This window comes from Phocoena phocoena, chromosome 5, assembly GCF_963924675.1.
Source record: "Phocoena phocoena chromosome 5, mPhoPho1.1, whole genome shotgun sequence".
Classification (NCBI taxonomy): domain Eukaryota; kingdom Metazoa; phylum Chordata; class Mammalia; order Artiodactyla; family Phocoenidae; genus Phocoena; species Phocoena phocoena.
In genome coordinates this window covers 106041432-106062856 of record NC_089223.1, presented here as the reverse complement: position 1 = coordinate 106062856, position 21425 = coordinate 106041432, and the positions used below count along the sequence as shown (strand labels likewise).

General features: G+C 41.2%; 1 protein-coding gene across 4 annotated transcripts in view; it reads left to right on the top strand.

Moving 5' to 3' along the window:
• The window catches only part of TBCK (TBC1 domain containing kinase), a 224696-nt gene extending 220828 nt beyond the window's left edge, over positions 1 to 3868 (top strand). For all 4 annotated transcript variants that reach the window (XM_065877597.1, XM_065877595.1, XM_065877596.1 and 1 more), the window contains one exon: positions 3758 to 3868. In XM_065877597.1, the coding sequence (XP_065733669.1) occupies positions 3758 to 3868 (111 nt within the window). The remainder of the gene's footprint in view (positions 1 to 3757) is intronic.
• Positions 3869 to 21425: the final 17557 nt, after the last annotated feature.

Genomic DNA, 21425 nt, shown 5'->3' with positions numbered 1-21425 from the left:
CACAAAAATTCACCAGTTTTGATAAGATTTTTTTTTAAATGCACGCTTCTATGACAGCTGTCACAGTACAGTCTAACAAAATTGTTTCAAGTGACATTAAAAGCAACTAAGTTCTACTAGAGCCATCTTACGGAAAAAGACCGAATGAACTTTTTGGCCAACCCAGTATTTCACCTACTTACTGATATCTTTATCCTTGGGCTTAAGATAGTATTTTTCAAAATATTGTCCACAGACCTGCGTTAGAATCATCTAATGGTGTTTGTTGAAAAAAACAAAAACAAAAAACACATTCCTGAGCCGCAGCTCAGTAAACAGAATCTCTGAGTGACGCCTTGAAGTTATCCTGACCAAACAACTCAGCTGATTCTTTTGAACCTATAAAGTCTAGACTGCTCGCTTGAGACTTCACCAATATTAAGCTTCAAATACTTCCAAGAGGCAGTAGCACTGTGAGCAGGTACCAGTCATTTTTCTTCAAGGATCTGAGATCAGGTTATGATAAAGTAAATGAGAAAAACGTGAGGACACAAACATCCAAGGGAGAGGAATAGGACACCACCTATAGACAGAGAATGGCCAGAGAGCTAAAGAAAACTTTCTTTACTTTACCTCTACTTCTTACCCTTTTGCCCTTGGGTATTTGTCCTTTACCATAGTTTAGTTGAGACCAATAGGCATATATTGAGCCCCTGCCATGTTCCAGGCACTAGGGACTATACTACCCAAAGCAATCTACAGATTCTATGCAATCCCTATCAAACTACCAATGGCATTTTTCACAGAACTAGAACAAAAAATTCCACAATTTGTATGGAAACACAAAAGACCCCGAATAGCCAAAGCAATCTTGAGGAAGAAAAATGGAGCTGGAGGAATCAGGCTCCCTGACTTCGGACTATACTACAGAGCTACAGTAATCAAGACAGTATGGTACTGGCACAAAAACAGAAATATAGATCAATGGAGCAGGATAGAAAGCCTAGAGATAAACCCACGCACATATGGTCACCTTATCTTTGATAAAGGAGGCAAGGGTATACAATGGAGGAAAGACAGCCTCTTCAATAAGTGGTGCTGGGAAAACTGGACAGCTACATATAAAAGAATGAAATTAGAACACTTCCTAACACCATACACAAAAATAAACTCAAAATAGATTAAAGACCTAAATGTAAGGCCAGACACTATCAAACTCTTAGAGGAAAACATAGGCAGAACACTCTATGACATAAATCACAGCAAGATCCTTTTTGACCCCCCTCCTAGAGAAATGGAAATTAAAACAAAAATAAACAAATGGGACCTAATGATACTTAGAAGCTTTTGCACAGCGAAACAAACCATGAACAAGACGAAAAGGCAACCCTCAGAATGGGAGAAAATATTTGCAAATGGAGCAACTGACAAAGGATTAATCTCCAAAATATATAAGCAGCTCTTGAAGCTCAATCTCAAAAAGACAAACAACCCAGTCCAAAAGTGGGCAGAAGACCTAAATAGACATTTCTCCAAAGAAGTTATACAGATTGCCAACAAACACATGAAAGAATGCTCAACATCACTAATCATTAGAGGAATGCAAATCAAAACTACAATGAGGTATCACTTCACACCGGTCAGAATGGCCATCATCAAAAAATCTACAAACAGGGCTTCCCTGGTGGCACAGTGGTTGAGAGTCCGCCTGCTGATGCAGGGGACACGGGTTCGTGCCCCAGTCCGGGAAGATCCCACATGCTGTGGAGCGGCTAGGCCCGTGAGCCATGGCCGCTGAGCCTGCATGTCCGGAGCCTGTGCTCTGCACTGGGAGAGGCCACAAGAGTGAGAGGCCCGCGTACCGCAAAAAAAAAAAAAAAAAAAAAAAAATTCTACAAACAGTAAATGCTGGAGAGGGTGTGTAGAAAAGGGAACCCTCTTGCACTGTTGGTGGGAATGTAAACTGATACAGCCACTATGGAGAACAGTATGGAGGTTCCTTAAAAAACTAAAAATAGAACTACCATATGATCCAGCAATCCCACTACTGGGCATATACCCTGAGAAAACCATAATTCAAAAGAGTCATGTACCACAATGTTCATTGCAGCTCTGTTTACAATAGCCAGGACATGGAAGCAACCTAAGTGTCCATTGACAGATGACTGGATAAAGAAGATGTGGCACGTTTATACAATGGAATATTACTCAGCTATAAAAAGAAATGAAATTGAGTTATTTGTAGTGAGGTGGATGGACCTAGAGTCTGTCATACAGAGTGAAGTAAGTCAGAAAGAGAAAAGCAGATACGGTATGCTAACACATTTATATGGAATCTAAAAAAAAAAAAAAAAATGATTCTGATGAACCTAGGGGCAGGACAGGAATAAAGATGCAGATGTAGAGAATGGAGTTGAGGACACAGGGAGGGGGAAGGGTAAGCTGGGACAAAGTGAGAGTGGCATGGAGAAATATACACTACCAAATGTAAAATAGATAGCTAGTGGGAAGCAGCCACATAGCACAGGGAGATCAGCTCAGTGCTTTGTGACCACCTAGAAGGGTGGGATAGGGAGGGTGGGAGGGAGACGCAAGAGGGAGGGGATATGGGGATATACGTATGCGTATAGCTGATTCACTTTGTTATACAGCAGAAACTAACACAACATTGTAAAGCAATTATACTCCAATAAAGATGTTTAAAAAAAAAAGAAAAAAAGTAACAACACTCACTGTCCTAGAGGAGTTTACATTTTGCTAAAGGAAGCAGGCTCTTTAATGGGCAACTTAAATAAATGTGGTAAGCCAAAGGTAGAGGTTTGCACAAAAAATCTGGGGGCCTGAAAAGAGGGCCCCCTAATGGAAACTTAGCTCCTAAACAAGGAATTGCCTGAGTAAGGAAGTAAGTAGAAATTAGGCAGGTCGGAGTGGGGGGTTGCTTGTGAGGAGATCTAAAGCAGGGGACCAGGAGTTGGTGGGAAATGGAGCATGTTTCCAACAGACAGTGCACAGCCAAAAAATACTCTGAATCCTAAAGTGATCCCATCTGTCAGGGGATTGATTACAGTCCAGGACTGCTTCATCGTAAAGTACAAGGAGTAGAGAAAGATAATCGATGATCCTGGATAGGTAGACATGGGCAAGTCAGAGAGAAATGTGTATGTCTTGATAAATTTTCAAAGTCCTGCTTTGCTAGGCATCTAGAAGACTTCTTGGAGCAGTCCTTCAAATTTATTCCAAATTTATGGTCTCAAACTGTTCATTGAAGTTGCTCTGAAAACATGTTAGAACCAGTTCATGGGCCTTCTCTGGGATATTGTGCATGTAATTGCAATAACTAATATGATGAAAATACTGTAAAAATTGTTCATAAATATAGATTTGAGAATGTTTCGACTCTCACTAGAAGGATGTATGAAAAATAAGAATATTAATGTTCTCTGTAGAGGGAGACTGAGAACAGAGGTAGGAGGAATTTACCTGCGTAGTCTCACGGTATACCCTTTTATATTGTTTGAATTGTTTACCAAGTATATTTATTGCCTATTCAAACAAGTTTACAAGAGAATTAAAGAGAGACATTTATCCCATAGCATAAATACATTTGAAAAGAGGGATTTAATTTATATTAAAAACTAAATTAATGATTCATTGATAGAACAGTGACAGCAGTAATAACATCATCATCATTTGTCTATCACAGCTTGAGAAAGAAACGGGATTGGAGATATATCAATTTTGTGTATCCTTTATAAATTTGTCCCTTTTTTTTTTGCAGTTTGCAGCTCATCTTGCGAAGATGAAATATCCAAGAATCTGTATTCTAGACGGTGGCATTAATAAGCTCAAGCCAACAGGCCTCCTCACTGTCCCATCTCCTCAAATATGAAGAACAAGAGTATGGCTGTCAAAAAAAAAAAAAAAAAAAAAAAAAGAGTATGGCTGTCAAAAGGACAGAGTGGCATCACCCCCAGCAGCACAGCTCTTCACAGCCTTGCCACTCTAAGGCAGAACTAGACTTCCAGATGGTTACATTTCCATTTCAAGTTTTGTCATGAGACATTTTTTTTGTAATCTCATGACCGAAATGTTCAGCTATCCAGGCAACAAACTTGACTGTACATGTATTGCTGAAAGAATTTTCTTAACAATGAAATCCGATCATGTATTTTTACCACACCAACGCAAAGCCAGAAGAATTCAACCGACGAGGCACATTTAGCTTTATCAAGAAGTCTCAGTTACGCTGAAAAGGCTGTCTTCCATTGCATTGAACAGACAGTCCTAACAAAGGTATTCTTTAGAAATATAGACTGAATGTGAGCTGAAATCATCCTTCCGTGATAATGAAAACTGAAAAGCTATTCACAATACATTCCTTATAAGTAAATGCTATATTTGGTAACTCATTTTGGGCCCAGATATATGTGTGTGTGTGTGTGTGTGTGTGTGTGTGTGTTTAGAGGGAGCAGAATTTAACCCTTTGGAAAAAGTAATAACAGTTTACTTCAAGAAAAATGAAAGTCAGAAACCATTGATATTATATAGAATATTTTTCAACTCCTGTAGCTGAGACACCCAAAATGAGAGTGACTTAGACAAGCTAGAACTTTATTTGTCTCTCACATAAAAGTCTGCATAGTCAATCTAGGGCTAGTATATTGGTTTCATTAGCATTAAGTACTCAGGTGTCTGTTCTCATTCTTTACCACCCTCAACACTTAGTTTCTATCTCATAGATCAAGATGGCCGTTAGCTCCCACCATCATATCTACAATTTAGAAGGAAAGGAATGAAGGAGGAGGGAGGGAAAAAAAAGAGAGAGAAGGAAAAAGTAGGGAGGGAGGAAAAAAAGAAGAGAAGGGAGGGCACACTCCTTCTCTTTAAGGGCACAAACCAGAAGGTGCATATATTACTTCTGCATACTTACCACTCACCAGAACTTACACATGTGGCCACAACTAGCTGTCAAGAAAATCCGGAATACAGTTTTGGCTGGGCAGCCATTTACCCAGTTAAAAAATTTTATTACTGTGTGAGAAGAGGAGAAAACATTGAGGGACAACTGGCAGCCTCTTTCACATTATTCAAAAAATTAAGCATTTCACTGAAGCTAAGATATATCACAATTTTATGTACCATGAAGAAAGAAAAAAAAGCAGCCAAATAAACTGTGACACACCAGCAATGGTAAGATTCATTTCCATTTCAGAAATGTGAAAAAAATATGCATCTTAGCATTATTAAAATACAGTACATCTTTTTTACTATTTTCAATTTTGTTTTAACTAAAACATGTTCTTTCATCTTTAACTTATATTCTTCTTCAATGTTAGGACTACCTAGGTAGAACATTTCAATGACAGCCTCAATGAAACTTTCTTAACTATGGTTTTATTGTTGCTGTTTGTTTTGGGTGTTTTGGGCATCTATTTTTTTACTCAGATATAATGATATACCTTAAAATTCACCCTTTTAAAATGTACAATTCATGTTTTTTAGTAGATTCACAACACTGCAATCATCACTACTATCTAATTTCAGAACATTTTCAAAACCCAAAAAAGAAATCCTGTACCTATTAGCAGTCATTCCCCATTGACCCCTCCCAAGGTCTTTAATTTCATTTTTGTATATGGAGTGAGGTAAGTGTCCAACTTCGTTCTTGCACGTGGCTATCAAGTTATCCCAGCAGCCGTGTTATTTTGTTTGTTTTGCTCAATTAAGTTATATTCAGTCATTCACCAAATACGTTTTGAATACCTACTACTTACAAGACTCTGACACAATCGGTGGTTACATAATTCTGTGATCTTTACATAATATACAAAGTAAAAATGTGAGAATTAATGAGAAAAGAAAATGTTACCATGATTTCTCTAACATCATTTTTGGGCCATTATCTACCCTGGTTAGGAAAATAAGTCCTCCTGCCCTTTCCTTCAATCTTTGATGACTTATTTGACTTCATAATCATAGCGCAGCACTGATGATCTTTTGGAAGGAATGGTTCTGAGTCTTAACTTTGCCTTCCTGAGAAAGCAGAGAAAGATGGAGCAGCAGAGATTTGAACTGAATGGGGTGGTAGGTAATGAGAGAGGGTGAAGACCTGCGTGTTGTGAGGAGAGCTGTGGGAGCAGATAATAGTAGCCAACCTCCATCACAATTTTGCAATTGGTCTTTCTTAAAACTTGATACGTTTAGGCTTATTTTGAAAAAAATGGAAGCTTTTTTAAACATTGAAATTACGAATAATATGTAATATTCTCAACAGTAAAATAAGAAAGAGCATACAATCACTGCCATGTCTACATGAAGGGCATGTTATTCGATGGCAGATGATTTCAACAAAGTTGCCCTCAACACCTATTTGTTGAATTAAACCTTTGTAGAGGTCCTTTTTAATATATTATTGACTCCTACACCGTCACTGTCAACACTGTTTGTTTCTGGCATCAGAAGTCTCTTCCCTCTGCCTGGAATGCCCTTGCTACCACCACCAGCCCCATAGACACACACAAACACACACACACACACATTTATAAATGCTTCATAATCCAGCACCAGTAGCATGTTCTCCAGTCTTCTCTGACTTCCCCGTACTGCATTAAGAGCCTCAAGTCTATCAAAGCATTCCATTCATACTTCTAATAACAGACTTATTGCATCATTTTGCAATTATCTGTTCACATTTGGAACCCCTATTTTTAAAATATGAGCTCCCTTTAAAGTCAGAGTCCATAATTTATACCTCTTGTTATCTTCAGCAACCCAGTACACTGGAGATGCTTGATAAACGTAAAACTGAACTGAATCTCTAGCTTAGATATTTTATATGAATAGAAAAAACCCAGGTAATTTTTCAAGTGCCAAACTTATCTGGTACCTGATGATACATAAATAAATGGAAATCTCAATTCACGCAGTGAAGAAAGGATCTCGAATATTCTACCCAACTCTAAAATTCTATAATCCTAAAAACTGGAGCAAATAACTTCCAACAACAGAATAAGCTAAGCTAGTTGCATCCCTTTCCCAAAACATAGAAATGCTAAATTTAAAAAGAATAGTAAAATAGGTCTAATAGACATTCTTTGATATCCTTTCTCATCCCTTTCAGAGGACTCATTTTTAGTTTGCATTGTTTGCAGCATTTCAGTAATATCATTCTGTTCTAATGCTCATGGTGACCAATAAGCAATGCATGAATGGGTACCAAGGTACAGTATTGCCAACATTCCTTGATATATATTAATCCTCTGTGTGGTGGAGATGTAAACACTGTCCTCTCTTGGCTTAAGACTAATCTTGGAGCTATAGCAAGAGCACTTAAAGCATTAGATCAGATTCTAAATATTGCTTCCTGCCATACTAAAAGATTCAACTTTTGAAACTAATACTGTCTTTACATGTATCTGTGACTTTTTATAAATTTATTTTTTATTATAAATTTATTTTATTTATTTTTGGCTGCATTGGGTCTTCATTGCTGCGCGTGGCTTTAACTAGTTGCAGCGAGTGGAGGCTGCTCTTCGTTGTGGTGCACGGGCTTCTCATTGAAGTGGTTTTTCTTGTTGCAGAGCACAGGCTCTAGGCACGCAGGCTTCAGTAGCTGTGGCACGCGAGCTCAGTAGTTGTGGCTCACGGGCTTAGTTGCTCCGCGGTATGTGGGATCTTCCTGGACCAGGGCTCGAACCCGTGACCCCTGCATTGGCAGGTGGATTGTTAGCCACTGCGCCACCAGGGAAACCCTGTATCTGTGACTTTTTGAAAAACATTACATGGCCTACCATTCTTTTTAAAAACTATTACAGGGCTTCCCTGGTGGCGCAGTGGTTGAGAGTCCACCTGCTGATGCAGGGGACATGGGTTCGTGCCCCGGTCCGGGAAGATCCCACATGCCGCAGAGCAGCTGGGCCCGTGTGCCATGGCCGCTGAGCCTGCGCGTCCGGAGCCTGTGCTCCACAACGGGAGAGGCCACAACAGTGAGAGGCCTATGTACAGAAAAAAAAAAAAAAAAAAAAAAAAAAAACAGTTACAGTGTGGTCACTAGTCAAAGTATTAAAAATAAAGACAATCCATGCATTAATTTTCTCATTAATGCTGGAAACTTTTTGTTTACCATCATTAATTTCTTCTCAGCTATATTAGCATACTTTTCAGTCTTTTAGGGTAGAATAATTTACTGTTTTGAGGCTTATAGTGTGCTAGAACTGGCTCCTCTTGGCTTGGAATAGCTGAACATTTCTTCCCAGTTCCACGTTCAGTGATCTCACCTTGGTAGCTTAAACTTGGCCACAGCAGGAGTATTTAGAAGTAGACAAACATCATAAATCACAGTTTTCTTTTTATTTTTTATTTTTTTGAAAGCCAGTCAATAATATTTACCAAAAAACTACTGATTTTAACCGTCCTGTGGTCATTATATTATCTATAGATTATAAATCATGAAGGTAAAAGGAATTTAAAGATCATCCAATACAAGCATCATTGTCCAAACAATAAGAACAGTGAAATGAGTTTGTAAAACTCACATAGCTAGTAAAAGACATATCCAAAATTACAATTCTGCTTTCCTGATTCTTAACACATTTCTCTGTCCACAACATACAGATAGAGAAGGGAAAGAACACCAATTTCAACCCATTACACATCTATTACAGGTCAAATTTAGGTCAGGCCTGTGTTATATTAAGGCATAGGATACAAAAATGAAGCACAAAATAATGTTGATTAAACTCACTGTTGACTCTATGACATTCGTAGATGTGCCACTTAGTATCAGCTCCTAGCAGATGCCACTCTCACTGCCCCTTCCATATCCACCCACTCAAAAGTAAAGATTTTCAAAAAAAAAAAAAATGCAGTTAAGTATCTGCATTCCCCCAATCTGAGGGGAGAACCACTGTTCTCAGGAACTCTTGCTATGTATTAAGTTACCTCTTCAACTTCAAGACAGCATTACCCAGAAAACACATCTCTGGTAGAGAACCACATTGTTTCTGTCTACAGTCAAGTCCTCGGTATATCGGGTCAAAGTTGGCCTTTAACCTTTGTCTTCTATGTCTTTGCCAGGCACCAGGCTCGAAGAATTGGAAATAAGTCCTTGTATCAGCCTCCCAGTCAAGTGTGGAAAGCCGAAGAGGGGGACTAACAAGGAGACAAAGTGGTTAGCTAGTTTCTAGGTCTATTAATCATACAAGAGAAGAAATAGGGGTCAGTTAGGTCACTTGCTAACCTAAAAAAAAATTACTTTTATGCCTAAGATAAACAATCCTGATAATTTATTACTTGTTAGATATCATATCTTTTCTAAAATTATCTTTAAGATCATTAATAATCCCGTGTACCTTGCATTCATCACCATGGACTCCATATAGGGTCATTAAGGACCTGAAAGGCATGTGAGGAATATGACCACTGGATGGAGGCCAAATGACATGGTGGGGGGGAATTTGCATACTAACGCACAACCAAGAAAGAGAATCTTTTTTTTAATGGGTAATGAATCTCTGCACTCACAAATCATCATTAATTATGTATACAAGATTACAGGATAAAGCATCTAATGCAGTGCTCAGTGTGACCATTTTAACTCCTTATTCAGAGCCTGATTCCTGTTTACAAAGGAGGTTCTTGTCCCAGAAGTGTTATCCACCCCTGTCCATCTGCCCTAGCGTGACTGCTCTGCAGAGGACTTCCTGAGATTTGCCTTGGCATGAAGGCCCACGCTGAGCAACTAGTGGAAACAGGAAGAATCCATTTCCACTGATCTACCCATTTACCTCGGTGTAGAAAAAAAGAGTTATAAAATATTGATTCAGAGCTAGGAGGTTCGTTTGAGTTATGTACTTTCTTGAATTAATCTGATAGAGGCTGATCAGTGTTAAAAAGTTTTTCAACCCTACTTTGGGGCTACTACAACAATGACCGTATAGCCCCCCTAAATTGTGGTTTATCTATGTTTAGTTTGTAACAAGAATCTTTTTCATATCAACATGCCTTATTGTTGATGTCAGGTAGTCTTGATTTATGCCAACATTTTTTTTTTTTTAACATCTTTATGCCAACATTTGATGCCTAAAAAGAGGCATGAGATGAGTGTTTTCTTGGTAACAAGGTAATTTTTAAAAATAGCCCTCCCACTTTTTATATTAAATGAACTAATATGAATCCTAATGAGATTAAGTCTAACAGCATCCCAGGTAATAGAGAAGGACTGGTTCAGAAGAACTAGTTCAGAAATAAATATACCTATAGATATTTATCTGGCTGCTGGTTAACTAATGTTTTACAAAACTTATTGGGCATGAAATGTGCTGACTAGGCATTTAAGCACATATTCCAAAATACGTTTACTTGTAAATCACATGTTTTTTAAAAGTGTTTATGTGTAAATGAATGAAATAATTTACAGGAGATGATTTTAATAAATAATTTACATCTTAACCCACTCATTTCAGCATAAATGCTGGAAATGTCATTTTAACATGAGTTTTATGCAGCAATATAACTATTTTAAAATTTCAGTGGTGACTTATATAACTTACATAAAGCAAGACTTTACATACTCGTACAGACACTATCCCGTAAGATGACAATAGCTTAAGCAGAAGCTGACTATACTAAGTGCCTTATAAATAATTAATTGTATGACACTCAAGTGAATTTAAAACTGCCCACTTTGATTAAGTGAAATAATATAAAAATTCATATTGAAGTTCATTATTGTCAGCTAAATTAATTCTATTAAATCAAAAAGAATAAATTAATGAGGAAATTAATTGTTGCAATTATTTAGCCCTCTTAATTACCTTGTCCTGCCTAGGACATTAACTGAGCCTTTTAAAAAGGTGCTAGGCATTTATTGTAGAGCCTGATTGAAATTTTATTAGGATATTATTACTTACCAGCTAGAATAAAAAGATGATTTTTAGGATCTAAACAAAATGCTAAATTAAAATTTTATACAAATTAGTTGTATAAAAATTACCAAAGGGTCCCACTGGCAGCTCTAAAGGCTGTCATTCCCAACATAGACCCTTGACCTGATAAATCTTGGCTCCGGGTCATGTTTTTGTTGCCCCATGAGAGCACATGAGTGATTCAGTTATCTCAAAGGCAGGTAAAACCTTAACTCCTCCATGATGCCCTGCCCCTCACGCAGCATGTGTATTTTTGTTTAAACCAGATCTTGGAAGGCTGGAATGAGGAAGAACTGTGGGCTGGGCTTTCAGGTTGGCTGCCAATTGTTTAGTGCTCATGGTTGAGAGAAGGGTTGAACTTTCTCAAGGATCTTTCCTTTCACAACACTAAGTACCCTTAAGCCCACCAGACTCATGGTAAATCCCGCTTCCTGTAGCACTATTTAGGAAGCTCAACCTCCAACCTCCGTAGCCATCCTCAGAGCAGGGCCTCCCAATCTCCCCTGTCAGGATTTAACCTCCAGACACCTTGAGAATAAGAAATATGTCTCAAGATCTCAACACTATCACATGAAGAGTAAATTGTCAAAAGACCACCCAGAGAAAAACTATGCATGTTTCAGAAAGAGGAGAAAGAAGAGAGTTTTCCTCTCCCTTAAGAAACCACAGATTAGAGGGAGCGTACAAGAAGAGGAGACCAAGAGTAAGAAAGCCTGGAAACTTCTGGCCTCTCCAGTGACCCTCAGTGTGTCCCTGTGCGATTCACTTAGGCTCTCTAAGGCTCTAGTTCCTCATGTATGAAACACGGATAATAGCAGTGATCCAGCCTGTCTCCCAGGCTTATGCTGAAGCTCATGGAAAAGCATTTTGTAAAAGGAAAAGTCTTTTAAAAATGTCCTAATTGTTCTGTGAAACTATCAAGCCAAAATTTTTATCTACCATGTTGTTTTCAAATAAGAAATTTTGACACAAATAATAATTACTCTTACAATCCATATATGTGGTCCTATTATACAATATACACGAAAGGGAAGACTATGAACAGTGGTCAGATTGTACACTACACACTTGCTACTGTTTGATTAAAAGCAACCATTTCTGCTAAGTTAAGTTTTATCCAAGATCCTTTCAGATTTCTCTTTGTTTTCTATACTACCCTTCCCCTAACCCAGTTTTACCAACTTAAAATACCCTCTTTTAAGAATAATCTAAATTCTCTCTTGATAAAATCTGGCAGTTTCAGCTTTGCCAATAGCCATCTACACTTAGATGACAGAGATTAAGTTTATTTCAAATCCACTCTTCCCTTCAGTTTTATCTCCCTTCTCTCCTGGACTTCAAAGCAGCTTTGTGGTTTGCCTTGCAGAAAATCAATGGTTGGGAGATGAAAAGCAGCTCTTGTTTATCTCTGCTTGCTGAAGGTCATTCTACTCAGTAGCATCTGTGTGAGATCCACAGCCATTTTTCCTTACAGAGGAAAGAAGTAAATTGAATACCTGCCCGAAAACCATTATAAGGAGAGAGTGGTACCCATTTTAAATGGGTAGGATCACATCAAAACAAGAATATATTAACATGAATAAGTAGAAGAATGGAGTACTGGTGTTAGGATTATAAATTTAGACTTATTAAATATGACCATGATTTTTAAAAAAAGCAATCTGTCTGGACTTAGTTATGAGGTATAAAACTATATAGTTTATCACATTCTCTAATAGGCACCTAAGAAGTTATTTGAATTTAGTGGGCTTTGAGGATTATGATTAAGAAAGGGCATAAGTGAATGAGTGTGGGTGGGCATCTATTTCTACATAGATAAGTAAAAGCATTGTTTTCCTTGGTTTCCTTCTCAGTTAAACAGGATTAATCAGTGCCTGCTTTGCAAGCTTGGTGCGAGGAGTAAAGACAAAAATGATTGTAAGGCATACAGAACTTAGCACATAGAGCACATAAAAATAGACATAGCCATTTTTATACCTTTTATTGTTAACCTACCACAGGAAAGCTTTTTACCTCATCATTAGTTCACCCTTAAAAGCACAATTTCATGATGTCTCCATACTTGAAGTCTTTTTCCACTCATTATGTGGGAATTAACTAGCCAAAACAGAAGAGGTGTTAAGGCTTCCAGTGGGCACGATGAGGGCCAGAGAAGAAGAAGGAAATAGGGCCCGCCCTTTTGAAAGCTTACCCTAAAATGAGGGCCATTGGGAGGCCGTGAGTGTTAAACAGCCATGAGCTGGACACTGTCGAATTCTGTGCAATTCTTGCTGATCTTTGGGGAAATAGCACCTGTTTGCTGGGGTTATTTGTCAGGCATCGTGAGAGCCGTCAGGCATTTGCCTGCTGGAAGAAAGACACAGCAGTAGCCAGCTGCTGCTACTACCGGACAGAACCTCTGCAGAACCTCTACCCTGCAAGTGTGAGAAGCTGTGCAATTCTGCCTTGGTAAGCTTTCCCACTAGCTCTGACTTCCTAGCTTCAGAGACGCTATTCTGAGTCAGTTGAATGGAGTAGCAAGCTGAAATTCCCTTTCGGCCCCGGCCTATTGCCAACATATTCTCTTGCCTTTATCCTTAACATGCGTGCATTTCCTAAAAGCACAACGAGTTAACTCTACTGCAGGTGGTGATGGCATGAGTTCCCGGGCACCTCAGCGGGGGAATTTTATCTTGATGTGCAGGTTAACACATGATTCTGACGCCAGTGGGCAACATAAGTGCCGTGATAAATCTTCCCTCTGCTGCTTAATTATTGATATTCGTAATGAATTCGTATTTTGACTATCTGAGGATTCATGGGCTCAGGTAAGAGGAAAGTAATTTTAATTCACAACATTGTTGCTCCCTTTCTGTTTCTGTTCTAGAAGCAGTCTAATTGCTTAATCTAAAGAAAAACAAAAACAAATACACACACAATTATCCCTTGGAACAAGTTTTCTATTGGGACTCAAGTTTAAAAACTACCTAAAATGTGTCTCTTATTACAAACACTCTTGCTAAATAAAATTGGAGCTAAAAGTTAGCAGGTTAATTGTTTATTTTTATTGTTGCTCTATATCTTTTCTCAAGGAAAAGTACTGGCAGATCATCTAGGAATTTATTCCCTAAGAATACTTTGATATGTTTAAATGCATTTGTAATGGGTGAAGGAGGAGCGACCGCTCATTTTGCGCTGACAGGGTGCTCTAATGCGGCGTGCGGAACAGCATGACGCAATACAGCAGAATGTGTGCATGAGAGTCATTAGATGGGAACCTGACTTTCCCCTTCCTCGCTGTGTGACCTGGGACATTTAACGTTGCTGAGCTTCTGTTTCTGTATCTGTGAAGCAGGTTTAATAACCATACGTGCTTCTCAGGGCTATAGTAAAGATAAATATGATCATGTATGTAAAGCCCTTATCAAAGTGCCTAGCACACAGGAAAAGACTCAATACACGGGGCAGCTAATATTATTAATAATATAAGACACCATGTGCCCACGCTGGTGTGTGCTTTTTCCAAATTCTCGTACTATTGAATGTAAGCAGTGGTGAAATTGGGCAAGCAAGATGCATTTCTTGGCTACTAGAAGTAGCTTCCTTTATTCATGGCGTCTACAGACCCAGGAGGGGCTAGAAATACAAAGAAAAGGAGCAGCTGCCAGCAATGCCTTCAGAGGAGTTAGAAGACGGCCACGGGGAGGTGGGTCACTGTGGAGCCAGAACGCAGAAAGCAGCCTGGGTTTGCTGGGGGCGGCGGGGAGACCATGTTGCTGAAACCTAGTGAAGAGTAGGAGTTTTACTCTCTCAGGCAGACAAGGAGGGCAGTGCCAGCGGAGGAAAAAGAATGCCCAGCTCTAGGAGATGAGGGGAGCAGTGGGGAATGGAGGAGGGGGCACACTGCTTGCCCTGAATACTTACTGGGCCTGTGTAAGGACACAAACGGAGGCCCTTCTGCAGTGTGCGCAGCAGGAATGCCAGGGTTCTGGATTTCTGGATTGGGGGCAAAGTGGGAGGTGGGGTGAGGGCACAAGCTCAAGTTGTACACATCCCTCGGGGAGGGGCATTTGGGGGGATGGGCCTGGACTAAAGCATGGAGCAGGACCCAGAGCGGAGGCCATTGATGAATTCTGAACAGCAGCACGATCTGATCGATTGTAAATGTTAGACATGTCAGCCTCTCTTATAGCAGAGAAGAGGATTGGTTGGAGGAAAGACCTGGGGGCAGGGAGTCCAGTGAGGCTTCTGTCCATGTGGGGACAGGGAGAGAGGAGGGGACGGGGATTTAGAGGGGACCAAGTGTCTGAAGTAGAGGAACAGTGGGCATGGAAATGGAAGAATAGAGACAGAAGAGAGAAAGGATAGGGAGTCAGCAGGACTTAGGAACTGTTTTAAATGTCTGTGGGTGTGGGTGAGGGACCAGAAAGGATGATAGACAATCCATGCTGGTTGTCTGGTTTTAGGCTTCTTCAAGAAGCAGTGCTGGGCTACCCTGGTGGCGCAGTGGTTGGGAGTCTGCCTGCCGATGCAGGGGACACGGGTCCGTGCCCCAGTCCGGAAAGATCCCACGTGCCGCGGAGCAGCTGGTCTCATGAGCCATGGCCGCTGAGCCTGCGCGTCCGGAGCCTGTGCTCCGCAACGGGAGAGGCCACAACAGTGAGAGGCCCGCGTACCGCAAAAAAAAAAAAAAAGAATCAGTGCTCACCAAGACATGGCATGGTAGGAGGAGAAGACTGGGTTCAGCTCTGGATTTGAACTGCCGGGTGAAAACCCAACTGGAGTTGCTGGGAAGGAAGCTGGATAAATGAGCCAAGGGCTCGGGGCAGCAACCTGGGCTGGACAGACAGGTTTGGGAGCTTCAGCACATTGGCAGTAGTTGAAGACATGGATGTGGATGAAACTGGCTGGGGAAGATGTTAGTGAGACTAGAAGGCTGAGGGTGGGACCCGGAACAATACCTAACAAAGGATGGGCAGAGAAAGAGGGGAAAGGACTGGATGGATTGGAGAAAGGGATCAGCATAACAAGTGTGTGGAGTTTACTTGAAGAAGAAAAGAATAGTTAGGAGTGTCAAATGCTTTGAAAGGAATTTTAAAAAGGTTACCTTATCAGTTTAAGTGTCACCGGCTCTAGAGACCATCCTTAACCATTCTATTCAAGAATATCCCCCTCCCATTTTCTTTCAAACACTTACCCCAATTTGTAATTGTATCTCTATTTCTAAGTTAATTTGCTTAAAATCTGTCCCCCCCACCACCACCAACTAGACTGCAGGCTGAAGAGAGCAGGGCCCTGCCTCTCTTGTTCACTCTATATCTTCAGGGCTTAGCTCAGTGTCTGGCACACAGTAGGTGCTCAATAAATGTACAGTGACTTGGCTGAGAGTAATTTCAGTGGCACAGAAGCTGGTTCCAGGAGTTGGGGGGTAAACTGAAAGTGAGAACATGGAGAAAGAGTGAGAAAACTGCAATTTCTAGAAACTTGATTGTGAAGGAAAAAAAAGAGAGGGCAGAAGCTAGAGGGAGAATATAAGGTTAAAGAGGAGCTTTTTATTAACGTTTAGAATAGAAGAGACTTGAATCTGTTTATATAATGAAAGAATGGAACTCACGGAGCAGAAACAACTGGAGACACAGTGAGAGGAAGGCGGGGATCCAGAGCAGGTGGACAGACTGCCAGGGACAAGAGATGGGATGGTTCCTCATGGGCAGCCATGGAGGAGGGCGCCGTGAAAAGCAGAGGAGAGGGTGTAAATCTGGGTGAATATATATTGCTGCGAAAAAATGAGGTTGGAAGAATTCGTACCCAGTAGTTTCCAATTTCTCTGTAAAATAAGAACGGAGGATGGTGGCCTGGAGAAAATAAGGAAGATTTGAATTATGTGCTTAGGGGAAGGAGGCAGCTAGAAGGTAGGCTTTGTGAGGACAGGGACTTTTTCTGTCTTTTTACACCTGGACCCTCAGCACCCAGGACAGTGCTTTGCTATGAATCCGCTGAATAAATAGATGAATGCTGTTTAGGTTATCAACTGCGGCACGACAACCTCTCTCTTTACCCTCAAGTGCAAGGAATAAAACTTCGTGGCTTAAAACAACAGCATATTAATATTTATCCCAGTTCTATGAATCAACCAGGCAGTTCTTCAGCCTTACGTGGCGATGGCTGGGGTGCTGGAAGGTGCTGGCTGAAAAGAGCCCCACTTGCTGGCTGGCACCAGATGAAGCTGCTGGCCGGCAGCTCCGCTGAGGCGCTCTGCTGGGGTCCTTGGTTCCCTCCGCGTCGACATCTTCCTATGGCTGCTTGGTGTCCTCAGAACGGCGGCTGGCTTCCAAAAAGGGGCGGTGCGAGTGGCAGAGGCCTCCCAGCAGCCATCTTGATGATGAAGACAAGGACCACGTGAAGGGCAGAGCAGAGACCTGGAAGGATGAAGCCTCCCGACCCCAAACTGCCTACCTGTGAACATCTTTTGTGTGAAACAGAAATAAGGATCCATATCATTAAGCCACTGTTTTGCTTTGTTGTATTTTTCTGTTATAGGCAGCCAAACCTAATTCTAACTAGTACAACCAATGAACAAGAAGCAAGCAGAACCCATACCTTTACTATAGTCAAGAAAGGCAGTGCGGCTGAGTTTTTTCTATCAAACTGTCCCTCTTTATTATGAATATTTTGCGACACCTATTTTACTCACCTGTAATGACATAGAGAATATTACCTTCTGGCGTCAATAATTAAACACACACATATTGCCTTAACTGTAGAAAAACGATAAATAAAAGGAAAGGAACTCATAATATAATAACATATTTCATCACATAAATGCTAGAGTAGGACCACCCTAGGAGACATAAAGAAGCTTGTCCAGTGCTGACACCTGCATGTAATGAATAAGCTTGAATTTAAGGGAGGTAAGAATAATTACTCATATGAATATTAGGTAGGACACTCAAAAAGTATGTGAGGTGGAGAACTGTGGACTCTCTGACACATTCCAGGACATCTGACATTTCTTCCAATTGTCACAACCAAAACTGCCCCACAGATTTCCAAAATAGAGGCAGTATCCACTCATATTTGAGAGCCTTTGGTCTAAACAGGTTAGGAGCACCTGGGCTCTTTCCTCGGCACAGAGAGCTCAGGGGCTGGTACCTTCCCCTATGCTCGCTGCCTTTCTGAAGCAGAGGGCTGGCCTGCCTGTCATTGAAGGCTCTTACTCTTCTCCCTTCCTCTCGTCTCCAGAGCAGCTCTACTCAGGGCTCTCCCAGTTAGGAATGCCAGATTAGCAAATAAAAATATAGGATTCCCCAGTTAAATCTGAATTTCAAATAATGATGAATTTTTTTTTTTAGTATAAGTGTGTACCAAATATTGCATGAGACATGCTTACACTAAATACTTATTTGTTGTTCACCTGAAAATAGAATTTAACTGGGTATTCTGTACTTTATCCAACAAGCTTACTCCCAGTGCACCTTGCTCCCCTCAGGATCTTGGGCAAATCTGGGGTTTTTTTGTTTGTTTGTTTATTTAATACATTTATTTACTTTACTTATTTATTTTTGGCTGCGTTGGGTGTTCATTGCTGTGCGCAGGCTTTCTCTAGTTGTGGCGAGCAGGGGCTTCTCTTGTTGCGGAGCATGGGCTCTAGGTGCATGGGCTTCGGTAGTTGTGGCACGAGGGCTCAGCAGTTGTGGCTCACGGGCTCCAGAATGCAGACTCAGTAGTTGTGGTGCACGGGATTAGATGCTCCACAGCACGTGGGACCTTCCTGGACCAGGGCTCAAACCCGTGTCCCCTGCATTGACAGGCAGATTCTTTTGTGTGTGTGTGTGTGTGTGTGTGAATTTTTTAATTTAATTTAATTTTTAAATTTTATACAGCAGGTTCTTATTAGTTATCCATTTTATACATATTAGTGTAGGCAGATTCTTAACCACTGAGCCACCAGGGAAGTCTGGCAAATCTGTTCTAAATGGCATGGATCCAGTGGTGAGTCTTTAAGAACTATGTACATAATGCAGCATTTCCCAAAGGGAATTCCATGGAGTATTACTTCTACACAATGCTCTGAGAGAAAAAAGAAGCTGTCTACCATAACCTCCTGGAGATTCATAATATATATCTCATAGTAAAGCTTAAAAGGACTCTACCAAAAAGATATTCATTTAATGACTAACCTAGCATTTCCTAAACTGATCTCACCTAGCACATGCTAACTTCCTCAAGTACCGGTGGGCCACTGAACACTGCAGGAGGCTGGCTTGAGGTAGCTCCAATGCTGGAGCCCCAAACTAGTCCCAGGTGGCCACACTCAGGCTATGTAGTTATTGATTCTCTGGGCCTCAGTTTCTCATCTGTAGAATAAAGGAGTTAAGTGAGATTAACTTGAAGATCCCTGGAGTTCATGACATTGGGGAGATTCAGCTTTCACACACTTCCTTTCCCAGAGGTCTGTTCCTGTCCCATTGTTGCCAAGAGCCACCTTAAGTCAAGCTGCAAAGTTGGAACAAACCAAAAGATCAAACCTCACACTACATAAGCTGTCTCCAGGAGCCTGGCTTCTCCATCCTAACTTTTGCTTTGATCCATCACAGGCCCAGTAGATGCCATAGTGATGAGCTCTTTAATTGCATGGGAAAGACATGGAAAACCCAATCATAACAGCAATAATTCAAGAGCCTAGCAAATGCCAGATTTAATTTGTGCTTCCCCCATAGCATGACAGATGATAAATATATGAGCGCAAAAGAATGTTCATCTCTGACAAAAGAACTTCAACACATTTACTGGAATCTCTAGTTTGCAGCAAGTTGAGTTCCAGCTGGTAGGTAAGTTAGTGTGTGTCTTCGCATAATACAGAAATATTTGAGATGGTTTAGACTCCCAGGAAAGTCCTTTTCTCAAAGCCCATTTAATCCATGATGAAACTGTAGCTCTGAGAATATTCCTCAAAGGCTGGACATGGGAAGGCATCCATTTAGTCCTCTTTCCCCCATTTCCTCTCCCCGGCTTTACAGCTCCTCTTATTTCACCATTCAGACTTACCACACGTCACTAACTTTACCAATTCACCAAGGGAAAAACATTGCTATCCCCCAAATTAATGCTTTCTGTAGTCAGAGGGAGAAGGCCACACAAATGGTCATCGTCAACGTTTAAGCGAGCTCCACCCACCCCACCCCCAGAATGGTGTTGGTCAACCACTCGTACATAAGCCACATGCAAGTCTGAAGTTCCTAAGTCAACTCCTAAATTGCCAGAATGCAGGCAAGTAACGTCTGCTTTAAAAGCAACGCATGGAAGGGTCAGCTTTTCTCATCTATGCTGGTATTAGAGGCGCCAGCTCGAACCTAAATTGGGCCCTCTGCTGAGATCCACATATGCCTAGGCATGTCTGTCCTGTTGGTGGGCAGGAGCTACCGGCGAGGTAGTTGTTGGGATGGGGTCCTGGGTCAGCCCAGTGCTGATCTAGAACAGTGGTTCTCAAAATGTATTTGTCAGACCAGCAGCATCAGCGTCATCGGAGAATTCATTAGAAATGTAAAATCTTGGGTCCCACTCCAGACTTACTAAATCAGAAAGTCTGGGGTTAAAACCCAGAAGGGCTTAACGAAGCCTTCAGGTGACTCTAATAAGTGCTAAAATTTGAGAAGGCTGATCCTCCTACCTAGCCTCCTGACTTCTTATCTGCACTGCATGGAAAGAGACGGCTACAGGCAGAAGCTGAAAGATATGTTCTCGCATGGTCATGTGTGACCTGGTAGCTTGATCGTCGCTACCTAGGAGGTAAAAGTGACAGAACGGGGGAGATGGGTGGCCTCACCCACTGAGAACTCCGGAAAGTGCGGCAGTGGCTCAGCATCCTGATTTGGGCCACGAGGAAAGGGAAACCTTCCTGGCCCGGGCATCTAGACTGTTGAGAAGAACGCTGGAGCTATGAAGAGGTAAGGAGAGGCACAGCCAGCCTCAGGTGGCTTCTTGGTCCCCAGCCAGGGAACCCTGAATGGAAGAGCGTAAAAGGGCTGTTCCTGAGGTCACAGGAGACCCCACTGGGGAGTATCTGAAACTGGATGGGATTTTAATGGAGCTGCAGTTTCTGGGCCATGAAGCCGGGGCGGGGGGGGGGAAATCTTGTGATATTCAGGCTTTTAACCATTAATCTAATCCTGTTAGAGTGGGGAGGTCTGGGGAAGCTTGAGTTACAGGAGGAACGGAAATTCATCTGTAGTGTAGGGTTTAGTACATAGAAAACTTTGATGCCTTCACCTCTCTCTGATGACGCTGTGATATAAACACCAAACCAAGAAAATTCTTGGCTTGGATTTAAAAGCACGGAGGGGCCAGTCTTCCCCCTATGCCCCACCTCCAACACACACATACACATGGGTCTGCAAGGCACATTGTGGTGAGTAATTACTGAGGGCTTCCTGGCTGACAATGAAAGCCTGCTTGCCCAAGCATCAATCAGATCCACAGCTTTTCCTGACAATTACCCCACCAGCTTCAGCCCTGGTAAAATAAATGAGCCATTTAGAGGTT